Raw genomic sequence first — 26624 nt, forward strand, 5'->3', positions numbered from 1 at the left:
GCAGTATATCAGCCAGAAAACGTGCCAGTTTGTAGGTGGGGGAGCTGATAGTAGAGACGATGGGACGAAGGGGTGTATCTTCTTTGTGTATCTTTGGAAGGCCATATAATCTTGGTGGTCTGGCAGCAGAGGGTTTCAACAAGAACTGTTTGTTCTCATCAATTAATGCTGTTGAATCAGAGATAATTTTGTTCGTTTTGGTGACCAGGCTGTTGGTGGGATCTCTTTTTATTTTTGTATAGCTGCCATCGTTGAGTAGTTCTTGAATTTTGTTGTTATATTCTGTTTTGTCCATGATGACAGTGGCATTGCCTTTGTCGGCTGAGAGAACGACAATATCATCCCTCTTTTTTAATTGAGATAATTCAAAACGTTCGTCTTTGCTGATGTTGCTAGGTGGCAACTTAGCGTTTTTGAGGGTTGCAGCGATTTCAGATCTTGCTACGTCTGCAGAGATGTGACTCAAGCCACTCAAAACCATCACCTTACCCTACATTGCAGGGGTCACTAAAAAGATCTCCAAAATCCTGAATAAACACAAGATCCAGGTCCGATTCAACACAGTACACAAAATCCGTGATTTAGTTCCATCTGTAAAAGATGCTCTTCCAGACATACAGTACCCGGGCGTTTACAAACTAAAGTGCCTCTGTGGTAGTAGCTACATTGGAGAAACCAAAAGACATATCTCGGATCGCATCCGCGAACATAAAGCAGACTTGAAACACGGTAAGACGAACTCCTCTGCCGTGGCAGATCACTGTTACAATTCAGTGGGCTCACATGACATTGACTTCTCCAAGACGGAGGTTCTTTGCAAACCAACTGGCTACCATGAGAGATTCGTTCATGAGGCCATTCACATATACAAGCACAGAGACAATTTCAACCGAGAAGATGGATTCAGGCTCAGTAACCACTGGAAAGATGTGTTAAATCATTTCTGTTCTTAATTAATTGTAATTTTACGATGACCTTCAGACCGCAGCTCTTTCGCCAGCATTGCCTCTTAATACCTCTCACACCACGGTTAATGGTATGGTTTACAACATGGAGTATACTAGGGCTTCGCAGCTGTCTCTTTCCCCCTCCTCTGTTCCGACCATGGACGAACTCGTCCGTCTGAATGGGGCCCGTAGCTATCCGTGGTACGGAAATTTGAGGGTAAGAATCCACCCATTTTTTCGCCATATAGCATTGTGATATATAACGACTCATGGTTGGTAGCTTAGCTGATTGGAGAATATAGAGTTTATTGATAACATGAAGGTAATTTATATTTTAGTTTTTATTGGTTCACTATATAGTACTGTGAATAGCTCAGATTTGTAGTCATTTCTGTGACCAGTCACTAGCAAATCACCCAGTTATTTCAATGCTAAATTCGCCTAGTTATTTCAATGCTAAATTCTCCTGTTTTGATTTGTACTAAGTGCCTCGGTGAATGTGTATGCTCTGACTTCAACGTAACTATTTCTGTAGCAGTTACAAGCGAATGCCTTAATTTAGCTATTTCAATGCTAAATTCTATGCTAATTCCTTTTAACAATGGGTGCCTCTGCGGATGTGTATGCTTTAACTTTTAACATAGCTATTTCTTTGACCAGTCACAAGCTAATCATTCAGCCTTTTCAATGCTAAATTTTATGCTAATTCCTTCGTGAAGGCTCTTTGTTCCTCTCACACAGCTTAAAAGCCGTGATCTGAACGTGGCTCTCTCACTCCAGCGCTGTCCTACCAGACAGTCTCGCTCCCTTCACCTGATGAAGGCCGCTTGTGTTGTGGCCGAAACGTCGTGAGAATATTATTGTGTTATTTTATTTTATCAATTTATTATTTTATTCTCATTCTACGTGACTTTACCGAAAGAACCAAAGAAGACAAATAGTATTGTTTTCAACACCCTTTGCTATGTCAGCTGAATTTAGCTCTCATAAATATTCCTTTTGTAGCCAGACAGCTATAATTGTGTGCTCGGAGTTTTTGGTGAACATTCATTTTGAAGATACGAGGGCTTCCAGGCATGTTTATAACCATTTGCCCTCTCATTGTGTGCCATAACAGCCCATGTGATGAATTTGGGACACTTTTCCACTATATCATGAATATATGAATAAGTATAGACACACGTGTTACTGTGTATGTATGCTTTCCTCTGTGCATCGATACTGACGTGTAGATGGTGTGGATATTATTTTTTTCTGTCTGCAGCTGACGCTTCCTCTGACGCTTCCTCTGCAGAATTGGTCTGATGGAGCAAATGCACTCAGCGCAGCTCGGTAGGACAAGTCAACAATGCGACTGGTGTGCATACAGCACGGATCGGACTGGAGATTTGACACGGCACAAGAGAACTCACACAGGAGAGAAACCCTTCAAGTGCAGTGTGTGGGAAGGCATTTTCACGGTCATCTGCTCTTGTAACACACCAGAGAACACACACGGGAGAGAAACCCTTCAAGTGCAGTGTGTGTGTGAAGGCGTTTGCACATTCATGTACTCTTGTAGCACACCAGAGAACACACACAGGAGAGAAACCCTTCAAGTGCAGTGTGTGTGGAAAGGCGTTTGCATATTCATCTGCTCTTGTAATACACCAGAGGACACACACAGGAGAGAAACCCTTCAAGTGCAGTGTGTGCTTAAAGGCGTTTCCACGTTCATCTCTTCTTGTAGAACACCAGAGAACACACACGGGAGAGAAACCCTTCAAGTGCAGTGTGTGTGGGAAGGCATTTTCACGGTCATCTGCTCTTGTAACACACCAGAGAACACACACGGGAGAGAAACCCTTCAAGTGCAGTGTGTGTGTGAAGGCGTTTGCACATTCATGTACTCTTGTAGCACACCAGAGAACACACACAGGAGAGAAACCCTTCAAGTGCAGTGTGTGTGGAAAGGCGTTTGCATATTCATCTGCTCTTGTAATACACCAGAGGACACACACAGGAGAGAAACCCTTCAAGTGCAGTGTGTGCTTGAAGGCGTTTCCACGTTCATCTCTTCTTGTAGAACACCAGAGAACACACACAGGAGAGAAACCCTTCAAGTGCAGTGTGTGCGTGAAGGCATTTGCACGTTCATCTCTTGTAGTACACCAGAGAACACACACGGGAGAGAAACCCTTCAAGTGCAGTGTGTGTGGGAAGGCGTTTGCAGATTCATCAAATCTTCAAGTACACCAGAGAACACAGAAGCATCAGAAGATCTGCAAGGAGTGGAGTCTGAAATCCACTTGTGAAAGTCAAAGTGCCACCATGAGCCCATCCCTCATTAAACAAGAACCGGAAGAAAATTCCAGCTTGGACACTTTTAAAGGTATCGAGGTGAAATATGAAGAGGTGATGGTGAAGAGGGAAGAAGTGATGGTGAAGAGCGAAGAAGTGAAGGTGAAATGTGAAGAAGTGATGGTGAAATGTGAAGAAGTGAAGGTGAAATGTGAAGATGAAGATTCAACTCCAAAATGGGACCTTCTAATCGATGGAGGCAACGTGAAGCAGGAGGAGAATTCTGACTGTGAGGCAGAGCGAGGCAACTCTCAGCAGTTTGTGGAAGTGGAGGTGTGGGTGGACTTCCTAGACAATACAAAGTCAAGTGGAGACCCGGTAGATGTGTAAGCCAGAGACGATGTCGCTCCAATAGATGCACCTTTGTCACAGGCCTTTAATGACAAGAATGTGAAGTTGAACACTCAATTCCTAGGTTTAACCTGCAGAGTAAGAGCGAGCGGCCAGTCTTTGTGGACCTGTGGGTTGGGTCAATCTCTGACCAGGAGCGAGAGCCAATACGCTCCCAAGCATTCACGATGTTCTAATGATAATTGCTTTTACATGGTGCTTGCTTAATCGCCTCGGCAACTCGGAGTTTCGTATCTCGTCTGAGATGCTCGAAGGGCATCCCCAGGTAGCAGCTGCCCCTGTGTGGCACAAGGTGGTGGCCCTGCACCGGCCTGCATGTGGACAAGAGCCTGTCAGTAGGGGGCGATGATTGATGCATCATCTCAGTTGTGTAGTTTGTCGGCAATCTTGATTCGAAGCTTTTGTGACTGCAGGAATCCACACTCTCAAGTTATTTCGGTAAAGTCACCACGTGGGTAGAAACATAACAGATCACGGCGTTTATATCACAACACAAGCAATCGTCATCAGGTGGGACAACCACAGCAAGAAGAAGACGCTGAAGTAGGCGCCTACTTCAGCAGTTGTCTTGCTGCTGTGGTTGTCCCACCTGATGACGATTGTTTGTGTTGCGATCTAAACTCCGTGATCTATTATTTGTTGGCAATGTTTAGAATTTGCTACATTTTGACCCAGATGCAAGCATGCAATGGCCTACTCGTTTTGAATGACACTACAATAGTTTGTTGTACATACACTGTTAAGCAGGCGGTGCGTATTTTTAAAATAGCTTCTTAATACGATGTAACCTGATGCAGTATATTTCACTGCAGTAATTCAATTTTGTTAATATGCCTGTCAATAATTACGAATGAATACTTCTCTGTGCGTATTTTAAATGTTATTCTTTTATAAGGTGATGTTAATATTGAAAACTGACACATAACTGGCATGCCATAAATAGGAAATTAACTCTGCTTATTCGAATCAATGTATTCGTATATATGTTGATAAACTGTTTCAAGCAGATTGTCTCTAACGGCGACTACAGGGACCACGTGATTGTTTAAAAATGTATTTGATTATAACTATAATTGCCTACAATTCGTCATGTGTAGCTTATTTAGACTATAATTTATTCACTACCCAAAATGTATTTACTTGAAAACATAGAGCTGATATTTGTAAGCAATGTCTGTTATTTTTACGTTTGAAAACAAATATTTGCACAAATTTAACTTGTTCAGATACAAGGTGAATTCACAAGGCTTGGTAAAAAATCCAATATTTCAGAATTTTGCCTTAACGGAGAATATTTTTTTTAAATGTTGGTAAAAATAAAGATTCAGAAGTATATATTGTGCCGTGTCTACAATTTTACTGTAAAGTGGAATTGGTAAAAAAAAATGATGGTTCAATGAGCCACTCTGTCTACGGGAAAGCTACCCATACGGATGCTTACCTGAAACCGGATTCCCACCACCATCCATCCCAGAAGAATTCCCTCATCAAGACTCTGCACCATAGAGCCCAATGCATATCCGACCAGGAACACATAGCCAGTGAACTCAAGCACGTACACCAAGCTCTTAAGGCTAATGGTTACTCCGACTACACAATCCGCAAAGCTATCACTCCAACCATGAAGAAGGACCCTCTTGAGGAGACTTTCAAAACCATCACTTTACCCTACATTGCGGGGATCACAAAAGAGATCTCCAAAATCTTGACTAAAGACAAGATCCAGTTCCGTTTCAACACATTACATAAAATCCGTGATCTGGTTCCGTCTGTAAAAGATGTGATTCCGGACATACAGTACCCTGGCGTCTACAAACTAAGTTGCCTCTGTGGTAGTAGTTACATTGGAGAAACTAAACGACATGTCTCGGACCTCATTCGTGAACAGAATGCAGACCTAAAAAACGGTAGGACCAACACCTCGGCCGTGGCAGATCACTGTTATTATTCAGTAGGCTCACATGACATTGACTTCTCCAAGACGGAGGTTCTTTGCAATCCATCTGGCTACCATGAGAGATTCGTTCATGAGGCTATCCACATATACACAGAGACAATTTCAACCGAGAGGAAGGAATTCTGGCTTAGCAATCATTGGAAGGATTTGATAAACCATTTCGGGTCTTAAATGATTGTTCACACTTATGGTGGCTTTCAGACCGCATCCATTATTTTCGTCTCCCCCCTCCTCTATCCCGAACATAGATGGGCTCGTCCATCTGAATGACTGTCAAATCGCTCTCCGTGGTGCTAACGTTAAAAAAACGCCACTTTTTTCAAATTTTCTTGCTGTGGTTTTCACACCTGATGATGAATGCTTGTGTTGCAGTCGAAACGTGAGAATTTTTATTTTATATTTTTATTATTTTTCTTGTTGTGGTTTTCACACCTGACGACGATTGCTTGTGTTGCAGTTGAAACGTCGTGAGAATTGTATTGTTTTATATTTTTATTATTGTATTATTTCCCTTCTACGTGGTGACTTTACCGAAAGAACCAAGAACATGAATTCCTAGCAGTCACGAAAGCTTAAAATCCAAATTTATTTTTACTTCGTTAACACCTTTCACGTTCGCACGCCGCTAATTTTTTGCGACAAGAGGTTTCATTACCACAGGTTACACGTGCAGTGGGTCCAAGACGAGGCGAGACGGTTCGCTGGAGGCAACACGTTTATTCAACAAGGGAACCACAGCACAGAGGGGTGACGACCCCTCACAGCCGATAACCTCAGGAGGCAGTCCCTCCACACTACGGTGCCCTTACTCTGGTTCTAGCGCTAACCCTACACTGGTTATGTCTGAACCCGACCCTAGCCAGGGTCACTGGGCTCTTCGCTTCAGGGTCTTCAGGGTCTTCAGGGTAGCGCTCAGAGACTTCTTCAGAGCTTCAGGTGGACGAGGACCGCCAAACCCGTTCAGGGGTCCGGCTTTTATCCCCGTTCCAGGGTCTCTCCGCCCCTGGCCAAGCCTTCTGGAACTCTCTAGGGGGCCCTGGAACATCCCCCAGCCCCCCCCCCCCCCCATCTTGGGGTCTGGGGGCCCTGTTCGTCACACCTGGTCTGTACACCACCCCCTGCTGACACATGTCCGCTATTACAGGTCAGCTCCCGTGGTAATACGCATACAGCCCAACAATGGCGTTACATCATCCCCCCCCCCCCCTTGTAGCATCCAGGCGTCTGCTACGTTCACAGGAAGCCCTAGACGCATGCACAAATATGCTCAAGGTGCCATGTCATACGTTCAAGCGTATGGATGTCCCCGACTTATTTATTACCTTTACATGTAATCCAGCTTGGCCTGAGATAAAACAAAAATAATAATAACTTTCATTCGGCCAGACACCCAGCCGTCGATACGACTTCACAGCCAGGGTGTTCAGACAAAAGCAAGTCAAATTCATCGAGAGCATTCACTGAGAGTCGTGTTTTTTGGAGAAACGATGCTGGATGTACTCAACTGAGTGGCAGAAACGAGGACTTCCACATCATAGGGGTTTCCCCTTTTTTTGTGGCAAGAAAACTGAAACCTTTTGGCGTCCTCTGGTCGAGCACCAATTGGGTCGAGGCTCTCAAGAAAGCCGTCCCTTGGTGTGGAACAAGCGGTTTCAAGGACAATTCCACATATATATTATCATAGTGCGTGTTTTTTGCTTGCATTTGACTGCAGGTATTGTGGTTAATGCTGTAATATAAATCCTTGTAAAAAGGTTTCAGTTTGTTGCCAGAAAAAAGGGGAAAAACCCCTATTATTATATTTTGGTACTGCCAAAGGAGGTCTAATGATGTAGATGACTTCCCCACGCTCATATTTTAATCTGGCTGAAAGAAAAAAATCATCCAATCCAAATCGATGTTATATCTGTCGAGTTTCCAAATCCAGAGGAAGACCCACCACCCAGTCCCACCTCACCACCCTACACCTCACCACCCAGCCCCTCCTCACCACCCTACACCTCATCTGCTCCTCCTCACCCTGCATCTCCCCTCCAGCTGGTGTATCTCAGCCATGATGTCGTCTATCTGCTTGAGAATCCGGCACTCCTCCACCCTCTTGAGACTCGCCACCCTCTCCTCCTCCTCCACCCCGTCGCCCGACTTGCAGTCGCCATCATCGGCTGCACTGCGTGATCTCCGTAGTCCCCTCCTCCTCCTCCTCTTCTTCTTCTTCCTCCTCCTCGTTGTCCGCCGCCTCCTCCTCGTCTCGTGCTCTGTCGACGCTCGGCTGCAGGCGGCTGGCGCGAAACTTCAGCAGCAGCCTGCGGACGCCCCCTGTAGACTCCACCACCTCCTCCTCCTTGTCGTCCCTCCGCTCCTTCACCTCGTCACCCTCCACCACCACCTCCCCCTCCTCCTCCTCATCGTCCGTCCGCTTCTTCACCTCGTCACCCTCCACCACCACCTCCCCCTCCTCCTCCTCCTCGTCCCTCCGCTCCTTCGCCTCGTCACCCTCCACCACCACCTCCTCCTCCTCCTCGTCCCTCCGCTCCTTCACCTCGTTACCCTCCACCACCACCTCCTCCTCGTCGTCCCTCCGCTCCTTCACCTCGTCATCTACCACCACCTCCTCCTCCTCGTCCCTCCGCTCCTTCGCCTCGTCCCCCTCCACCACCTCCTCCGGCGATGACGACGACGATGATGAAGACGACGACAACGACGATGCGTCCGAGAACGACCAACAGCTGGATGACGACGACGACGCTCTCTGCTGCCGGTATTGTTGCTGAGTTTGTTTCCGTCGCTGCCGCTGCTTCTCCAGGGCGCGACCCCGGCGCCTCTCGGTGGGCGGCGGCGGCTCAGCCAGCGGCCGCGGCATCAGCGAGGAGAAGTGGAACGTCGCCCCACGCGGGGCCGAGCGCCGCTTGCCCGCGACCGCCGGCGCCGGTGGCGGCGGCGGCGGCAGAAGAGGAGCCGGCGGCGACGGAGGAGGCGGAGGAGGCGGAGGAGGCGGAGGAGCGCGGCAGGTAGAGGAGCCCGGGCAGGGATCGGGATTCGGTCCCGCCGGGCAATCCGCCGCCGCCGCCACCTCCCGCCGCTTGCTTAGCAGCGACCGCCCGGCCAAAACCTCCTCCTCTTCCTCCTCCGCCTTCATCACCGCCTCGGCCTCCTCTTCCCCTCCTCCTCCTCTCGCTCCGCCTCCTCCGCCCATCCTGCTGCTCGCCCTCCTGCCCACGCCCTGCCACCAAAAGTCGAAGTGTCTCTTCCACGCCGCACGCGGTCCAACCGCGGCCTCCCTGCGTCTCTCCGCCTCCGCCTCCTCCTTGCCCGCCGACTCGTCGGCACCGAGCGCCGGCCCCGACTCTCCGCCGCCGTCTCCGCGCTTCGGGGCGACCCTCGGGCCGATTCCCGGCGTCGGCCGGGCGCCGCCGCCGCCACCGCGGGAGCTCTCCTGGGGGGGCGCCGCCGCCACCGGAGTCTCCCGGCAGCGGCGCCCCCCCTCGAGAGCCCGGAACGTCACGGGGCGACGAAGATGACGGTCGTGGAGGGGAGGCCCCGGCGCGGGCCCCGGCCCCCCAGCGTCGTCGTCGTGGAGCGGGCGAGCGACCTTGGATAGCGCTCAGAGACTTCTTCAGAGCTTCAGGTGGACGAGGACCGCCAAACCCGTTCAGGGGTCCGGCTTTTATCCCCGTTCCAGGGTCTCTCCGCCCCTGGCCAAGCCTTCTGGAACTCTCTAGGGGGCCCTGGAACATCCCCCAGCCCCCCCCCCCCCATCTTGGGGTCTGGGGGCCCTGTTCGTCACACCTGGTCTGTACACCACCCCCTGCTGACACATGTCCGCTATTACAGGTCAGCTCCCGTGGTAATACGCATACAGCCCAACAATGGCGTTACATCATCCCCCCCCCCCCTTGTAGCATCCAGGCGTCTGCTACGTTCACAGGAAGCCCTAGACGCATGCACAAATATGCTCAAGGTGCCATGTCATACGTTCAAGCGTATGGATGTCCCCGACTTATTTATTACCTTTACATGTAATCCAGCTTGGCCTGAGATAAAACAAAAATAATAATAACTTTCATTCGGCCAGACACCCAGCCGTCGATACGACTTCACAGCCAGGGTGTTCAGACAAAAGCAAGTCAAATTCATCGAGAGCATTCACTGAGAGTCGTGTTTTTTGGAGAAACGATGCTGGATGTACTCAACTGAGTGGCAGAAACGAGGACTTCCACATCATAGGGGTTTCCCCTTTTTTTGTGGCAAGAAAACTGAAACCTTTTGGCGTCCTCTGGTCGAGCACCAATTGGGTCGAGGCTCTCAAGAAAGCCGTCCCTTGGTGTGGAACAAGCGGTTTCAAGGACAATTCCACATATATATTATCATAGTGCGTGTTTTTTGCTTGCATTTTGACTGCAGGTATTGTGGTTAATGCTGTAATATAAATCCTTGTAAAAAGGTTTCAGTTTGTTGCCAGAAAAAAGGGGAAAAACCCCTATTATTATATTTTGGTACTGCCAAAGGAGGTCTAATGATGTAGATGACTTCCCCATGCTCATATTTTAATCTGGCTGAAAGAAAAAAATCATCCAATCCAAATCGATGTTATATCTGTCGAGTTTCCAAATCCAGAGGAAGACCCACCACCCAGTCCCACCTCACCACCCTACACCTCACCACCCAGCCCCTCCTCACCACCCTACACCTCATCTGCTCCTCCTCACCACCCTACACCTCACCACCCAGCCCCTCCTCACCACCCTACACCTCACCACCCAGCCCCTCCTCACCACCCTACACCTCATCTGCTCCTCCTCACCCTGCATCTCCCCTCCAGCTGGTGTATCTCAGCCATGATGTCGTCTATCTGCTTGAGAATCCGGCACTCCTCCACCCTCTTGAGACTCGCCACCCTCTCCTCCTCCTCCACCCCGTCGCCCGACTTGCAGTCGCCATCATCGGCTGCACTGCGTGATCTCCGTAGTCCCCTCCTCCTCCTCCTCTTCTTCTTCTTCCTCCTCCTCGTTGTCCGCCGCCTCCTCCTCGTCTCGTGCTCTGTCGACGCTCGGCTGCAGGCGGCTGGCGCGAAACTTCAGCAGCAGCCTGCGGACGCCCCCTGTAGACTCCACCACCTCCTCCTCCTTGTCGTCCCTCCGCTCCTTCACCTCGTCACCCTCCACCACCACCTCCCCCTCCTCCTCCTCATCGTCCGTCCGCTTCTTCACCTCGTCACCCTCCACCACCACCTCCCCCTCCTCCTCCTCCTCGTCCCTCCGCTCCTTCGCCTCGTCACCCTCCACCACCACCTCCTCCTCCTCCTCGTCCCTCCGCTCCTTCACCTCGTTACCCTCCACCACCACCTCCTCCTCGTCGTCCCTCCGCTCCTTCACCTCGTCATCTACCACCACCTCCTCCTCCTCGTCCCTCCGCTCCTTCGCCTCGTCCCCCTCCACCACCTCCTCCGGCGATGACGACGACGATGATGAAGACGACGACAACGACGATGCGTCCGAGAACGACCAACAGCTGGATGACGACGACGACGCTCTCTGCTGCCGGTATTGTTGCTGAGTTTGTTTCCGTCGCTGCCGCTGCTTCTCCAGGGCGCGACCCCGGCGCCTCTCGGTGGGCGGCGGCGGCTCAGCCAGCGGCCGCGGCATCAGCGAGGAGAAGTGGAACGTCGCCCCACGCGGGGCCGAGCGCCGCTTGCCCGCGACCGCCGGCGCCGGTGGCGGCGGCGGCGGCAGAAGAGGAGCCGGCGGCGACGGAGGAGGCGGAGGAGGCGGAGGAGGCGGAGGAGCGCGGCAGGTAGAGGAGCCCGGGCAGGGATCGGGATTCGGTCCCGCCGGGCAATCCGCCGCCGCCGCCACCTCCCGCCGCTTGCTTAGCAGCGACCGCCCGGCCAAAACCTCCTCCTCTTCCTCCTCCGCCTTCATCACCGCCTCGGCCTCCTCTTCCCCTCCTCCTCCTCTCGCTCCGCCTCCTCCGCCCATCCTGCTGCTCGCCCTCCTGCCCACGCCCTGCCACCAAAAGTCGAAGTGTCTCTTCCACGCCGCACGCGGTCCAACCGCGGCCTCCCTGCGTCTCTCCGCCTCCGCCTCCTCCTTGCCCGCCGACTCGTCGGCACCGAGCGCCGGCCCCGACTCTCCGCCGCCGTCTCCGCGCTTCGGGGCGACCCTCGGGCCGATTCCCGGCGTCGGCCGGGCGCCGCCGCCGCCACCGCGGGAGCTCTCCTGGGGGGGCGCCGCCGCCACCGGAGTCTCCCGGCAGCGGCGCCCCCCCTCGAGAGCCCGGAACGTCACGGGGCGACGAAGATGACGGTCGTGGAGGGGAGGCCCCGGCGCGGGCCCCGGCCCCCCAGCGTCGTCGTCGTGGAGCGGGCGAGCGACCTTGGAGGGCGCCGCGTGGGACTCGGCTCCTCCTCCTCCGGCGTCGTCCGCGGAGCGCTTGGGCACCCGGATGGGCCAGGAGGAGCGAGCCCTCACGGAGGGGGCGGCCGTGGCCATGGCCGGGGCCGGGGCCCGGGCCGGGGGAGGCCGTCTGGGAGGCCACTGGTGAGGGGGGAGGGCCGGAGGAGAGGGAGGAGACGCGGGATCAGATTCCAGCATTCAGCACGCAAACGTCCTGGTAGTGGTGGTGGTATTGGTGGTAGCGGTGGTGGTCAGTGATTGTAGTGATGTTGGTAATGGTGGTGGTGATGGTAGTGATTGTAGTGTACGGTAGTAGTGGTGGTGGTGGTATTGGTGGTAGTGATGGTAGTGTATGGTAGTAGTGGTGGTGGTGGTGGTAATGGTGGAAGTGGCGGTAGAAGTGGTGGTGGTGATGGTGCTAGTGGTGGTGGTAGTAGTGGTGGTGTAATGGTGGTGGTAGTGTTGCTGGTAGTAGTGGTGGTAATGGTGGTGGTGGTAGTGATGGTAGTGTATGGTAGTAGTGGTGGTAATGGTGGAAGTGGTGGAAGTGGTGGTGGTGCTAGTGGTGGTGGTAGTAGTGGTGGTGTAATGGTGGTGGTAGTGTTGGTGGTAGTAGTGGTGGTAATGGTGGTGGTGTCCGGCAAAACAACCCCCTACCTCCTTGTGGTGCCGGACGGGCAATGCTGCCGTGGGCAGTGCCGGGGGGGAGGGCCAATTCGGATTGGCCTTTCCCCTCATGGCGTTTGTAACCACCACAGTGGCTAAGTGGGGGCTCTGGACAGGTGTGAAGGGCTGGAAACCCCTCCACCTCCAATTAATTACCACTAAACCACGACCACAACATTTTATAAATAAGCTTGTGCCGGAGGCCCCGGGGGGACAGGCGTCTATGACGTCTCCTGACCAAACCCCATTTGGCGGAGCCAGGAGACTGAATCCTTCCTCTCGGGGCTCCTCCAAAAACAACAAAAAAAACACTACGTGTGGCCACGTGGAATGTTCGAATGCTCACTGCGGAGGAGAGGCTGCCACTCCTCTGTCAAGAGCTGGACCGGTACCGCCTGGATCTCTGTGGTAATAAGGAGGTCCTGTGGACCGGCTCTGGCTCCTGCCACCATGAGGGGTGGACAGTCCTCTATACGGGGCAGGAGACTGCCAAACAACAGGGTGTGGCTCTTTTTCTGAATAAAAGAATGAAGGGCTGTGGGAGCGTGGTGATGAGGTGTGGGAAGCTGTAAGCTCCAGGCTACTTTGGGCTCGCCTTCCCATCAACCACAGGCGAGGAGTGGTGGTCATGGTAACTTATGCCCCCACCAAAGACGAACATCCGTGGAGGGATGCAAGCAAGGCCAATGAGTCAAATGCCTTCTATGACCTCCTGTCACAGGTGCTGGCTAAAGTGGCCCCTCGGGATAGTCATCTTGTTGGGTGACTTCAATGCCCAAGTTAGTCATGATGCTGGCACCTGGTCTGGAGTAATTGGAAGGCATCGGGCAGATCAGCTCAATAACAACGGCAGGAGGCTGCTAAATTTTTGTGCAACCCATGGGCTTGTAATTACCAACACACTGTTCCGGCATCGGAGCATCCACACCACATCATGGATGCATGCCGGGTCCAAGCAAGAACATCTGCTGGACTACATAGTGACGGAACAGCGAATGCGAGCCCATGTCCTTGACACCAGGACCGACCGTGGAGCTGATCTGCCCACTGACCATCGACTTGTCATCTGTAAGATGCACCTGCAATTCTTCCACTCCGGTGGTGGGTGTACACCCAGGACCCCATTCAAACCCTTAGTGGCATGGTCTCAGCTAGCTGATGAAAGTTACAAACGAGAATTTCATCATCGCTTGCGGCTGGGATTGGCATCGTCTCCCACTCCTCTTGATGTCGAGGGGAAATGGGCGAGGTTTAGGACTGTAGCTCATGTAGTTGCAATGGCTGCATTTGGGTACACGGTCCAGACCTCCCCAGAGACCCTGGCTGACAAGAGGAGGTGTTCAAGCTGGCTGAGAAAAATCGACAGGCCCACTCTCATCGGCTACAGCGTCCCACGTCGGAGAATGAGGAGGCTTACCGCAGCCTTCGCTCGGAGGTTCGGGGAGCCGTGAGGCGCTGCAAGGATGGGTGGTGGTCGCGGGTTGCTGAGGAGATGGAGTCTGCCTCAGTGGCCCGCGATCACAAATCTCTATTTAACTCCATCAAAAAAGTAACCTGCAGCGCCACACCTATTACCGTCATTAGGGGAAAGAACGGTGATCCAATATCCGACCCCCAGGAACAGGTTTGCAGATTTTCTGAGCATTCCTGAGGTCCTGGGAAAGGGGAAATCCCTCAGCCAGGAAAACGTGGGACAAAGTGGGGATGACCCTGCTGAGGTTGCGGTGCCTCAAATATTGGAGGAAGTCACCCACTGTGATTGGCTGGCTGAGGTGCCATCCGTTGAGGACAGCAAGTTGGCACAGTAGGGGGCACAGGTGGTGCATCAGCCAGTCGTCTCAGTCAGTCGACCCGTGGCACCTGGGTCTGCCCCGTGACCTCCTGCCAGCGGGCGTTCGACATTTCACGTGGCCTCAAGGTGCACATGGCCTGGCACAAGCGTCGTGGTGACGTCACCGCCACTTGGTGGCGAACTGCGGTTGTTGTTGTTGACAGTGGAGCTGCTGGTAGTATATTTGGAGTGTGAGTGTCTCTCGCCTCGTGGTCACGTGGATTTGTTTCTGGTTCCTCCGGTTTCCCCCCCTCCAGATTTAGAATTAACATCACGCATTTAAAATATTTAACTGCAATACATTTCCACACGATTAAGTCACTTTGTGTTGAGCTTTCATTTGTGATGGGCAGGTCGCTTGTGAAAAAACGCTACATAGCTCAGTGGTCCTTACCTTGTACAATAAAATAGAAAACTAGTTTATAGTTTAAGAAGAGAGATGAGTTGGATCTGTCACGTGGGTTATTTAAATAAAAAAGGTTATTCGTTTCATCAGGTCATGTGCACAGATTACAAAAACATTTGGAGGGAAAAAAAACCATGCTGGCCGTTATGTGACTTCACCGAAAAAGCCAAAGAGTACGTTATGGTCAAGTTTTATAAAAAAAAAAATTTTAGGATGTTTGCTCTTAATGTGCTTACTTTCCCCTAGCACATTCACTGCATTGTCTTGGTGAATGCGAGGCATCGCGTGGTCATAACCCACCGGGGTATTTTCCCCTTAAGCGTCAAGAGATTGACATTCTCAATGGAAATCATTTCAGGTATTCACTGAAAGTGTCAGAGCTGAATGTTCAGGATAAAACTGAACATTCGTGCTAAAGATTGGTGCCATATTGTACGATTATAATTGTGCAAAATGCAACCAAAACACAATTAGCACGGTTAGCTACGTACCGCTACAGTCTACATTATAGACTGCCAGTACACTGACTCAGCTTAATAACCATTACTACAGTCTACATTATAGACTGTCAGTACACTCACCATACTTAATAACCATTACTACAGTCTACATTATAGACTGCCAGTACACTCACCATACTTAATAACCATTACAACAGTCTACATTATAGACTGTCAGTACACTCATTCAGCTTAATAACCATTACTACAGTCTACAATATAGGCTGTCAGTACACTCACCATACTTAATAACCAGGCTACAGTCTACATTATAGACTGTTAGTACACTCACCATACTTAATAACCAGGCTACAGTCTACATTATAGACTGTCAGTACACTCACCATACTTAATAACCAGGCTACAGTCTACATTATAGACTGTCAGTACACTCACCATACTTAATAACCAGGCTACAGTCTACATTCTAGACTGTCAGTACACTCACCATACTTAATAACCATTACTACAGTCTACATTATAGACTGCCAGTACACTCACCATACTTAATAACCATTACTACAGTCTACATTATAGACTGTCAGTACACTCATTCAGCTTAATAACCATTACTACAGTCTACATTATAGACTGTCAGTACACTCACCATACTTAATAACCAGGCTACAGTCTACATTATAGACTGTCAGTACACTCACCATACTTAATAACCATTACTACAGTCTACATTATAGACTGTCAGTACACTCACCATACTTAATAACCAGGCTACAGTCTACATTATAGACTGTCAGTACACTCACCATACTTAATAACCAGGCTACAGTCTACATTATAGACTGCCAGTACACTCACCATACTTAATAACCATTACTACAGTCTACATTATAGACTGTCAGTACACTCATTCAGCTTAATAACCATTACTACAGTCTACATTATAGACTGTCAATACACTCACCATACTTAATAACCAGGCTACAGTCTACATTATAGACTGTCAGTACACTCACCATACTTAATAACCATTACTACAGTCTACATTATAGACTGTCAGTACACTCACCCAGCTGAATAACCAGGCTACAGTCTACATTCTAGACTGTCAGTACACTCACCATACTTAATAATCATTACTACAGTCTACATTATAGACTGTCAGTACACTCACCATACTTAATAACTATTACTACAGTCTACATTATAGACTGTCAGTACACGCACCATTCTTAATAACCAGGCTACAGTCTACATTATAGACTGTCAGTACACTCACCCAGCTGAATAACCAGGCTACAGTCTACATTATAGACTGTCAGTACACTCACTCAGGTTAATAACCATTACTAGTCTACATTATAGACTGTCAGTACACTCACCAAGGTTAAGAACCAGGCTACAGTCTACATTATAGACTGTCAGTACACTCACTCAGGTTAATAACCATTACTACAGTCTACATTATAGACTGTCAGTAAACTCACCATACTTAATAACCATTACTAGTCTACATTATAGACTGTCAGTACACTCACCATAATAAATAACCATTACTACAGTCTACATTATAGACTGTCAGTACACTCAGCTTAATAACCAGGCTACAGTCTACATTATAGACTGTCAGTAAACTCACCATACTTAATAACTAGGCTACAGTCTACATTATAGACTGTCAGTACACTCACCATACTTAATAACCATTACTACAGCCTACATTATAGACCAGGGGTCGGGAACCTATGGCTCGCGAGCCAGATGTGGCTCTTTTGATGATTGCATATGGCTCGCAGATAAAACTAAATATTCTCACTTGTTTTAATCCATCCATCGATTTTTCACTGCGCATGTCCTGTTCAGGGCTGCAGGAGCAATTGTCCATTATTTTAATTGGATGATACTGGCCTACGTTTGCCGTTGCTGGGTAAAACAGGTAAACGCCCCCTTTTTAATCAGTCTGAGACTGCGTCTGCTCGGTCATTAGCTCAAAGCTAACCCTTCGACGAAGAAGATGGCGAAAAGAAAAAAAGACGACGAGTATCGTACATTTCAGGACGAATGGACCGAAGAATTCGCCTTTGTGGAGAGAGCGGGTTCTGCGGTGTGTCTAATTTGCAATGACAAAATTACATCGTTGAAACGGTCGAATGTAAAGCGGCACTTCGACACGCGCCACGCTACCTTTGCATCAAAATACCCTGCGGGAGACAGCAGAAAGAAAGCGTGCCAAGAGCTTATGAGCAGGGTGCAAGCTAGCCAGCAGCAACTCCGCGTATGGACCCGGCAAGGTGACTATAATTCGGCTAGCTTTGCTGGTTCTTTAGCAATAGTGAGGAACGGAAAACCATTCACAGATGGCGAGTATGCTAAAACGTTCATGCTGGATGTAGCCAATGAACTTTTTGATGATCTTCCGAACAAAGACAAGATAATCAAACGGATACAAGACATGCCTCTGTCGGCAAGAACTGTTCATGATCGTACCATCGTGATGGCAAACAAAGTGGAGGAAACGCAAGTGAAGGACATAAATGCAGCGCCGTTCTTTTCTCTGGCTTTGGATGAGTCAACAGACGTGAGCCATTTGTCGCAGTTCAGCGTGATTGCAAGATATGCTGTTGGTGACACACTGCGCGAAGAAAGTCTTGCTGTTCTGCCATTAAAAGGGTCCACAAGAGGTGAGGATTTATTCAAGTCTTTCATGGAGTTTGCTCAAGAAAAAAGTCTACCTATGGATAAACTTCTCTCAGTGTGTACTGATGGTGCTCCGTGTATGGTGGGGAAAAACAAAGGATTTGTGGCGCTTCTCCGTGAACATGAAAATAGACCCATCCTAAGTTTCCATTGCATTATACACCAGGAGGCACTTTGTGCTCAGATGTGTGACAGGCAGTTTGGCGAAGTGATGTCGCTGGTCATTCGTGTGATCAACTTTATTGTTGCCCGAGCCTTAAATGATCGCCAGTTTAAAACACTGCTGGATGAAGTTGTAAATAACTATCCTGGTCTGCTTTTGCACAGCAATGTGCGTTGGTTGTCAAGAGGGAAGGTGCTTAGCCGTTTTGCGGCTTGCCTGAACGAAATCCGGACTTTCCTTGAAATGAAAGGCGTCGGGCATCCTGAGCTAGCCGACACCGAGTGGCTCCTCAAGTTTTACTATCTCGTAGATCTGACTGAACATCTGAACCAGCTCAACGTGAAAATGCAAGGCATTGGAAATACAGTGTTATCCCTTCAACAAGCTGTATTTGCTTTTGAAAACAAGCTGGAGCTTTTCATCACGGATCTTGAAACAGGTCGTTTACTACATTTTGAAAAACTGAGCCAATTTAAAGATGCATGCACAGCAAGTGAGCCCATTCAAAACCTTGATCTCCACCAGCTAGCTGGCTGCACATCCAGTCTCCTACAGTCCTTCAAAGCACGCTTTGGAGAATTTCGTGAGCACACTCGTCTTTTTAAGTTCATCACCCATCCAAACGAGTGTTCACTGAACACAGCCGACCTGAATTACATCCCTGGGGTCTCCGTCAGAGATTTTGAAGCAGAAGTGGCTGACCTGAAGGCCTCAGACATGTGGGTGAATAAGTTCAAGTCACTGAATGAAGATTTGGAAAGAATCACATGACAGAAAGCGGAGTTGGCGAGCAAGCACATGTGGACAGAAATGAAAAAACTCCAACCCGAAGACCAGCTGATTCTCAAAACTTGGAACGCGCTTCCTGTCACATACCACACACTGCAGCGTGTGAGTATTGCTGTATTGACCATGTTTGGATCTACGTATGCATGTGAGCAGTCATTCTCACATCTTAAAAACATCAAGTCCAACCTACGATCACGTTTAACGGATGAAAGCCTCAACGCTTGCATGAAGCTTAACCTCACCAAGTACCAACCCGACTACAAAGACATCAGCAATCCATGCAGCACCAGAAGTCGCATTAATGGTGAGTGTTATAACAACATTATTTAAAAGAATAAATTCAGAGGCTTATTATACTGACATTTAGTTGAATTCACTTTTAAAATATATTATATGGCTCTCACTGAAATAAATTTCCAAATGTTTTGCTTTCATGGCTCTCTTAGTCAAAAAGGTTCCCGACCCCTGTTATAGACTGTCAGTACAATCACCATACTTAATAACCAGGCTTCAGTCGACATTATAGACTGTCAGTACACTCACCATACTTAATAACCATTACTACAGCCTACATTATAGACTGTCAGTACACTCACTCAGCTTAATAACCATTACTACAGTCTACATTATAGACTGTCAGTACACTCACCATACTTAATAACCATTACTACAGTCTACATTATAGACTGTCAGTACACTCACCCAGCTGAATAACCAGGCTACAGTCTACATTATAGACTGTCAGTACACTCACCCAGCTGAATAACCAGGCTACAGTCTACATTCTAGACTGTCAGTACACTCACCCAGCTGAATAACCAGGCTACAGTCTACATTATAGATTGTCAGTAAACTCACCATACTTAATAACCATTACTAGTCTACATTATAGACTGTCAGTACACTCACCATAATAAATAACCATTACTACAGTCTACATTATAGACTGTCAGTACACTCAGCTTAATAACCATTACTACAGCCTACATTATAGACTGTCAGTACACTCACCATACTTAATAACCATTACTACAGTCTACATTATAGACTGTCAGTACACTCACCATACTTAATAACCATTACTACAGTTTACATTATAGACTGTCAGTACACTCACCATACTTAATAACCATTACTACAGTCTACATTATAGACTGTCAGTACACTCACCATACTTAATAACCATTACAACAGTCTACATTATAGACTGTCAGTACACTCACCATACTTAATAACCATTACTACAGTCTACATTATAGACTGTCAGTACACTCACCATACTTAATAACCATTACTACAGTCTACATTAAAGACTATCAGTACACTCACCATACTTAATAACCATTACTACAGTCTACATTATAGACTGTCAGTACACTCACTCAGCTTAATAACCATTACTACAGTCTACATTATAGACTGTCAGTACACTCACCATACTTAATAACCAGGCTTCAGTCTACATTATAGACTGTCAGTACACTCACCATACTTAATAACCATTACTACAGCCTACATTATAGACTGTCAGTACACTCACTCAGCTTAATAACCATTACTACAGTCTACATTCTAGACTGTCAGTACACTCACCATACTTAATAACCATTACTACAGTCTACATTATAGACTGTCAGTACACTCACCATACTTAATAACCATTACTACAGTCTACATTATAGACTGTCAGTACACTCACCATACTTAATAACCAGGCTACAGTCTACATTATAGACTGTCAGTACACTCACCCAGCTGAATAACCAGGCTACAGTCTACATTATAGACTGTCAGTACACTCACTCAGGTTAATAACCATTACTAGTCTACATTATAGACTGTCAGTACACTCACCAAGGTAAAGAACCAGGCTACAGTCTACATTATAGACTGTCAGTACACTCACCATACTTAATAACCATTACTACAGTCTACATTATAGACTGTCAGTACACTCACCATACTTAATAACCATTACTACAGTCTACATTATAGACTGTCAGTACACTCACTCAGCTTAATAACCATTACTACAGTCTACATTATAGACTGTCAGTACACTCACCATACTTAATAACCAGGCTACAGTCTACATTATAGACTGTCAGTACACTCACCCAGCTGAATAACCAGGCTACAGTCTACATTATAGACTGTCAGTACACTCACTCAGCTTAATAACCATTACTACAGTCTACATTATAGACTGTCAATACACTCACTCAGGTTAATAACCATTACTAGTCTACATTATAGACTGTCAGTACACTCACCAAGGTTAAGAACCCGGCTACAGTCTACATTATAGACTGTCAGTACACTCACTCAGGTTAATAACCATTACTACAGTCTACATTATAGACTGTCAGTAAACTCACCATACTTAATAACCATTACTACAGTCTACATTATAGACTGTCAGTACACTCACCATAATAAATAACCATTACTACAGTCTACATTATAGACTGTCAGTACACTCAGCTTAATAACCAGGCTACAGTCTACATTATAGACTGTCAGTACACTCACCATACTTAATAACCATTACTACAGTCTACATTATAGACTGTCAGTACACTCACCATACTTAATAACCATTACTACAGTTTACATTATAGACTGTCAGTACACTCACCATACTTAATAACCATTACTACAGTCTACATTATAGACTGTCAGTACACTCACCATACTTAATAACCATTACTACAGTCTACATTATAGACTGTCAGTAAACTCACTCAGGTTAATAACCATTACTACAGTCTACATTATAGACTGTCAGTACACTCACCATACTTAACCATTACTACAGTCTACATTATAGACTGTCAGTACACTCACCATACTTAATAACCAGGCTACAGTCTACATTATAGACTGTCAGTACACTCACCATACTTAATAACCATTACTACAGTCTACATTATAGACTTTCAGTACACTCACCCAGCTTAATAACCAGGCTACAGTCTACATTATAGACTGTCAGTACACTCACCATACTTAATAACCATTACTACAGTCTACATTAAAGACTATTAGTACACTCAACATACTTAATAACCATTACTACAGTCTACATTATAGACTATCAGTACACTCACCATACTTAATAACCATTACTACAGTCTACATTATAGACTGTCAGTACACTCACTCAGCTTAATAACCATTACTACAGTCTACATTATAGACTGTCAGTACACTCACCATACTTAATAACCAGGCTACAGTCTACATTATAGACTGTCAGTACACTCACCCAGCTGAATAACCAGGCTACAGTCTACATTATAGACTGTCAGTACACTCACTCAGCTTAATAACCATTACTACAGTCTACATTATAGACTGTCAATACACTCACTCAGGTTAATAACCATTACTAGTCTACATTATAGACTGTCAGTACACTCACCAAGGTTAAGAACCCGGCTACAGTCTACATTATAGACTGTCAGTACACTCACTCAGGTTAATAACCATTACTACAGTCTACATTATAGACTGTCAGTAAACTCACCATACTTAATAACCATTACTACAGTCTACATTATAGACTGTCAGTACACTCACCATAATAAATAACCATTACTACAGTCTACATTATAGACTGTCAGTACACTCAGCTTAATAACCAGGCTACAGTCTACATTATAGACTGTCAGTACACTCACCATACTTAATAACCATTACTACAGTCTACATTATAGACTGTCAGTACACTCACCATACTTAATAACCATTACTACAGTTTACATTATAGACTGTCAGTACACTCACCATACTTAATAACCATTACTACAGTCTACATTATAGACTGTCAGTACACTCACCATACTTAATAACCATTACTACAGTCTACATTATAGACTGTCAGTAAACTCACTCAGGTTAATAACCATTACTACAGTCTACATTATAGACTGTCAGTACACTCACCATACTTAACCATTACTACAGTCTACATTATAGACTGTCAGTACACTCACCATACTTAATAACCAGGCTACAGTCTACATTATAGACTGTCAGTACACTCACCATACTTAATAACCATTACTACAGTCTACATTATAGACTTTCAGTACACTCACCCAGCTTAATAACCAGGCTACAGTCTACATTATAGACTGTCAGTACACTCACCATACTTAATAACCATTACTACAGTCTACATTAAAGACTATTAGTACACTCAACATACTTAATAACCATTACTACAGTCTACATTATAGACTATCAGTACACTCACCCAGAATTAATAACCATTACTACAGTCTACATTATAGACTCTCAGTACACTCACCATACTTAATAACCAGGCTACAGTTTACATTATAGACTGTCAGTACACTCACCATACTTAATAACCAGGCTACAGTCTACATTATAGACTCTCAGTACACTCACCATACTTAATAACCATTACTACAGTCTACATTATAGACTGTCAGTACACTCACCATACTTAATAACCATTACTACAGTCTACATTATAGACTGTCAGTACACTCACCATACTTAATAACCATTACTACAGTCTACATTATAGACTATCAGTACACTCACCATACTTAATAACCAGGCTACAGTCTACATTATAGACTGTCAGCACACTCACCATACTTAATAACCATTACAACAGTCTACATTATAGACTGTCAGTACACTCACCATACTTAATAACCATTACTACAGTCTACATTATAGACTGTCAGTACACTCACCATACTTAATAACCATTACTACAGTCTACATTATAGACTGTCAGTACACTCACTCAGGTTAATAACCATTACTACAGTCTACATTATAGACTGTCAGTACACTCACCATACTTAATAACCATTACTACAGTCTACATTATAGACTGTCAGTACACTCACCATACTTAATAACCATTACTACAGTCTACATTATAGACTTTCAGTACACTCACCCAGCTTAATAACCAGGCTACAGTCTACATTATAGACTGTCAGTACACTCACCATACTTAATAACCATTACTACAGTCTACATTAAAGACTATCAGTACACTCACCATACTTAATAACCATTACTACAGTCTACATTATAGACTGTCAGTACACTCACTCAGCTTAATAACCATTACTACAGTCTACATTATAGACTGTCAGTACACTCACCATACTTAATAACCAGGCTTCAGTCTACATTATAGACTGTCAGTACACTCACCATACTTAATAACCATTACTACAGCCTACATTATAGACTGTCAGTACACTCACTCAGCTTAATAACCATTACTACAGTCTACATTCTAGACTGTCAGTACACTCACCATACTTAATAACCATTACTACAGTCTACATTATAGACTGTCAGTACACTCACCATACTTAATAACCAGGCTACAGTCTACATTATAGACTGTCAGTACACTCACCCAGCTGAATAACCAGGCTACAGTCTACATTATAGACTGTCAGTACACTCACTCAGCTTAATAACCATTACTACAGTCTACATTATAGACTGTCAGTACACTCACTCAGGTTAATAACCATTACTAGTCTACATTATAGACTGTCAGTACACTCACCAAGGTTAAGAACCAGGCTACAGTCTACATTATAGACTGTCAGTACACTCACCATACTTAATAACCATTACTACAGTCTACATTCTAGACTGTCAGTACACTCACCATACTTAATAACCATTACTACAGTCTACATTATAGACTGTCAGTACACTCACCATAATAAATAACCATTACTACAGTCTACATTATAGACTGTCAGTACACTCAGCTTAATAACCAGGCTACAGTCTACATTATAGACTGTCAGTACACTCACTCAGCTTAATAACCATTACTACAGTCTACATTATAGACTGTCAGTACACTCACTCAGGTTAATAACCATTACTAGTCTACATTATAGACTGTCAGTACACTCACCAAGGTTAAGAACCCGGCTACAGTCTACATTATAGACTGTCAGTACACTCACTCAGGTTAATAACCATTACTACAGTCTACATTATAGACTGTCAGTAAACTCACCATACTTAATAACCATTACTACAGTCTACATTATAGACTGTCAGTACACTCACCATAATAAATAACCATTACTACAGTCTACATTATAGACTGTCAGTACACTCACCGTACTTAATAACCAGGCTACAGTCTACATTATAGACTGTCAGTACACTCACCATACTTAATAACCAGGCTACAGTCTACATTATAGACTGTCAGTACACTCACCATACTTAATAACCATTACTACAGTCTACATTATAGACTGTCAGTACACTCACCATACTTAATAACCAGGCTACAGTCTACATTATAGACTGTCAGTACACTCACTCAGCTTAATAACCATTACTACAGTCTACATTATAGACTGTCAGTACACTCACTCAGGTTAATAACCATTACTAGTCTACATTATAGACTGTCAGTACACTCACCAAGGTTAAGAACCAGGCTACAGTCTACATTATAGACTGTCAGTACACTCACCATACTTAATAACCATTACTACAGTCTACATTCTAGACTGTCAGTACACTCACCATACTTAATAACCATTACTACAGTCTACATTATAGACTGTCAGTACACTCACCATAATAAATAACCATTACTACAGTCTACATTATAGACTGTCAGTACACTCAGCTTAATAACCAGGCTACAGTCTACATTATAGACTGTCAGTACACTCACTCAGCTTAATAACCATTACTACAGTCTACATTATAGACTGTCAGTACACTCACTCAGGTTAATAACCATTACTAGTCTACATTATAGACTGTCAGTACACTCACCAAGGTTAAGAACCCGGCTACAGTCTACATTATAGACTGTCAGTACACTCACTCAGGTTAATAACCATTACTACAGTCTACATTATAGACTGTCAGTAAACTCACCATACTTAATAACCATTACTACAGTCTACATTATAGACTGTCAGTACACTCACCATAATAAATAACCATTACTACAGTCTACATTATAGACTGTCAGTACACTCACCGTACTTAATAACCAGGCTACAGTCTACATTATAGACTGTCAGTACACTCACCATACTTAATAACCAGGCTACAGTCTACATTATAGACTGTCAGTACACTCACCATACTTAATAACCATTACTACAGTCTACATTATAGACTGTCAGTACACTCACCATACTTAATAACCAGGCTACAGTCTACATTATAGACTGTCAGTACACTCACTCAGCTTAATAACCATTACTACAGTCTACATTATAGACTGTCAGTACACTCACTCAGGTTAATAACCATTACTAGTCTACATTATAGACTGTCAGTACACTCACCAAGGTTAAGAACCAGGCTACAGTCTACATTATAGACTGTCAGTACACTCACCATACTTAATAACCATTACTACAGTCTACATTCTAGACTGTCAGTACACTCACCATACTTAATAACCATTACTACAGTCTACATTATAGACTGTCAGTACACTCACCATAATAAATAACCATTACTACAGTCTACATTATAGACTGTCAGTACACTCAGCTTAATAACCAGGCTACAGTCTACATTATAGACTGTCAGTACACTCACTCAGCTTAATAACCAT

At 46.0% G+C, this 26624-nt stretch overlaps 1 protein-coding gene across 1 annotated transcript in view; it reads right to left on the bottom strand.

Annotated features, from left to right (window-relative positions):
* Positions 1-26624, bottom strand: part of LOC142921822 (uncharacterized) — a 65922-nt gene that overhangs the window by 24288 nt on the left and 15010 nt on the right. The window contains exon 2 of the mRNA XM_076063159.1: positions 10710-12128. Coding sequence (XP_075919274.1) covers positions 10710-12128 — 1419 coding nt within the window. The remainder of the gene's footprint in view (positions 1-10709; positions 12129-26624) is intronic.

The sequence above is a fragment of the Petromyzon marinus genome, unplaced genomic scaffold, assembly GCF_048934315.1.
Source record: "Petromyzon marinus isolate PM22_M1 ecotype Great Lakes invasive population unplaced genomic scaffold, UKy_Petmar_22M1.pri1.0 PM_G_Scaffold_9, whole genome shotgun sequence".
In the NCBI taxonomy this organism is placed as follows: Eukaryota; Metazoa; Chordata; class Hyperoartia; order Petromyzontiformes; family Petromyzontidae; genus Petromyzon; species Petromyzon marinus.